Source organism: Octopus bimaculoides, chromosome 6 (genome assembly GCF_001194135.2).
Source record: "Octopus bimaculoides isolate UCB-OBI-ISO-001 chromosome 6, ASM119413v2, whole genome shotgun sequence".
Lineage (NCBI taxonomy): Eukaryota > Metazoa > Mollusca > Cephalopoda > Octopoda > Octopodidae > Octopus > Octopus bimaculoides.
In genome coordinates this window covers 115,761,130-115,762,627 of record NC_068986.1, presented here as the reverse complement: position 1 = coordinate 115,762,627, position 1,498 = coordinate 115,761,130, and the positions used below count along the sequence as shown (strand labels likewise).

Here is a 1,498-nt window from a genome sequence, read left to right as displayed (position 1 = left end):
CACACACACGCACACACACACACACACACACACTCTCGTCTATACACATATAAACAATGGGCTTCTTTCAGTTTTCGTCAAAATCTTCGTTCGAGCCAAAGCTAAAGCAGAAAACGCTTACTCAAGGTGCCACACAATAGGATTGAACCCAAGGCCACGTGGCTGGGAAGCAAGCTTCTTAACCACAGAGCCTTGCTTAGAAAAGAACGCATTGCCAGACCTCAGAGTTAAATCTACGACCAAACGAAAACAAGGTCATTACCCTCAAAACGCAACCACGTGTCTTCCCACTCAATCTTCTAATTATTTTTCACGTTACAAACTGTCATTCTTGTCTGAAAAGAGGCTGAATAACAGGTGTGGCAGAGATGAGGAACGGGGGATACTCACTTGTAATATTCATCTGCCGAACTTACAGAAGTGTTCGTGAATATGGTATTGTTGAGATCACCAGCAAGTGATATACAGTTTTCGGTGTTCCATGTGTTGTTGCAAGATGACCAAGGCAAGTCGGCCGTAAACGAAGAAAATAGGTAAAATACGGCCCACGCGATAATTGTGTTGTAATATAAACCGACCACGAAGCTTGTCACACCGATTGCATAGCCAATACCTGCCGAGATAAAGAAAGAATGTATATATTCACATATATAATATCTATCTATCTATCTATCTATTTATATATATATATATGTATGTGTGTGTGTGTGAGTGTGTGGGTGCATGTATATATATATATATATATATATATATATATATATATATACTGAATTAAAAAATGCATGAAAAAAGCCCAAAACCATTAGAAATATAAACGTTAGGAAAAGACATTGGAAACAAAAGAACGAGGAGTGGGGAAAAAAGAGTAGAAACATCGGCTGAAAAATGAGACAAAAATAAAATGAAATCGTAACGCCATACAAGCATCCATATGCATAGCTACATAGAAACATACATGAATCTCCTACTCATAGGACACGTACATATATATACATACACTAAGTGCGCGCATATGCACATGTAAATAAATGTATAAATATGGTTGCAATATGTATGTATGTATGTATGTATGTATGTATGTAGGTATACAAATATATATATATAGGCACAGGAGTGGCTGTATATATATATATATATATATAATTATATGTATTTCTTCTATCTTAATGAATAAAAATTCTTCGGATAGAATAAATGGGTTAATAGAAACCAATGTAGCAAAGAACACAAAATAACTGTGGTGTAGTTCTTGTTTTTAAGGCAGGAACTACTTGAAATTTTGGGTATTTGAGTATATTTAAAAATTTAAAGAATGGAGAAAACGCATGTTATAATTGCATACTTTATTCCTACATATGTTTCAAAGGATTACAACCCATGTGATCCATAGGGATCTGTGGTGTTAAAATTGTAACCTTCTCTTCGGGGAATGCATGGGAATCATCTTAAACGTAAGACATTATGACCGAGTATATACTCGAGTATATACTCGGTCATA

General features: G+C 35.2%; 1 protein-coding gene across 1 annotated transcript in view; it reads right to left on the bottom strand.

Moving 5' to 3' along the window:
- The window catches only part of LOC106881598 (sodium-dependent serotonin transporter), a 148,703-nt gene that overhangs the window by 23,875 nt on the left and 123,330 nt on the right, over positions 1–1,498 (bottom strand). Inside the window, exon 5 of the mRNA XM_052968508.1 lies at positions 391–613. Coding sequence (XP_052824468.1) covers positions 391–613 — 223 coding nt within the window. The remainder of the gene's footprint in view (positions 1–390; positions 614–1,498) is intronic.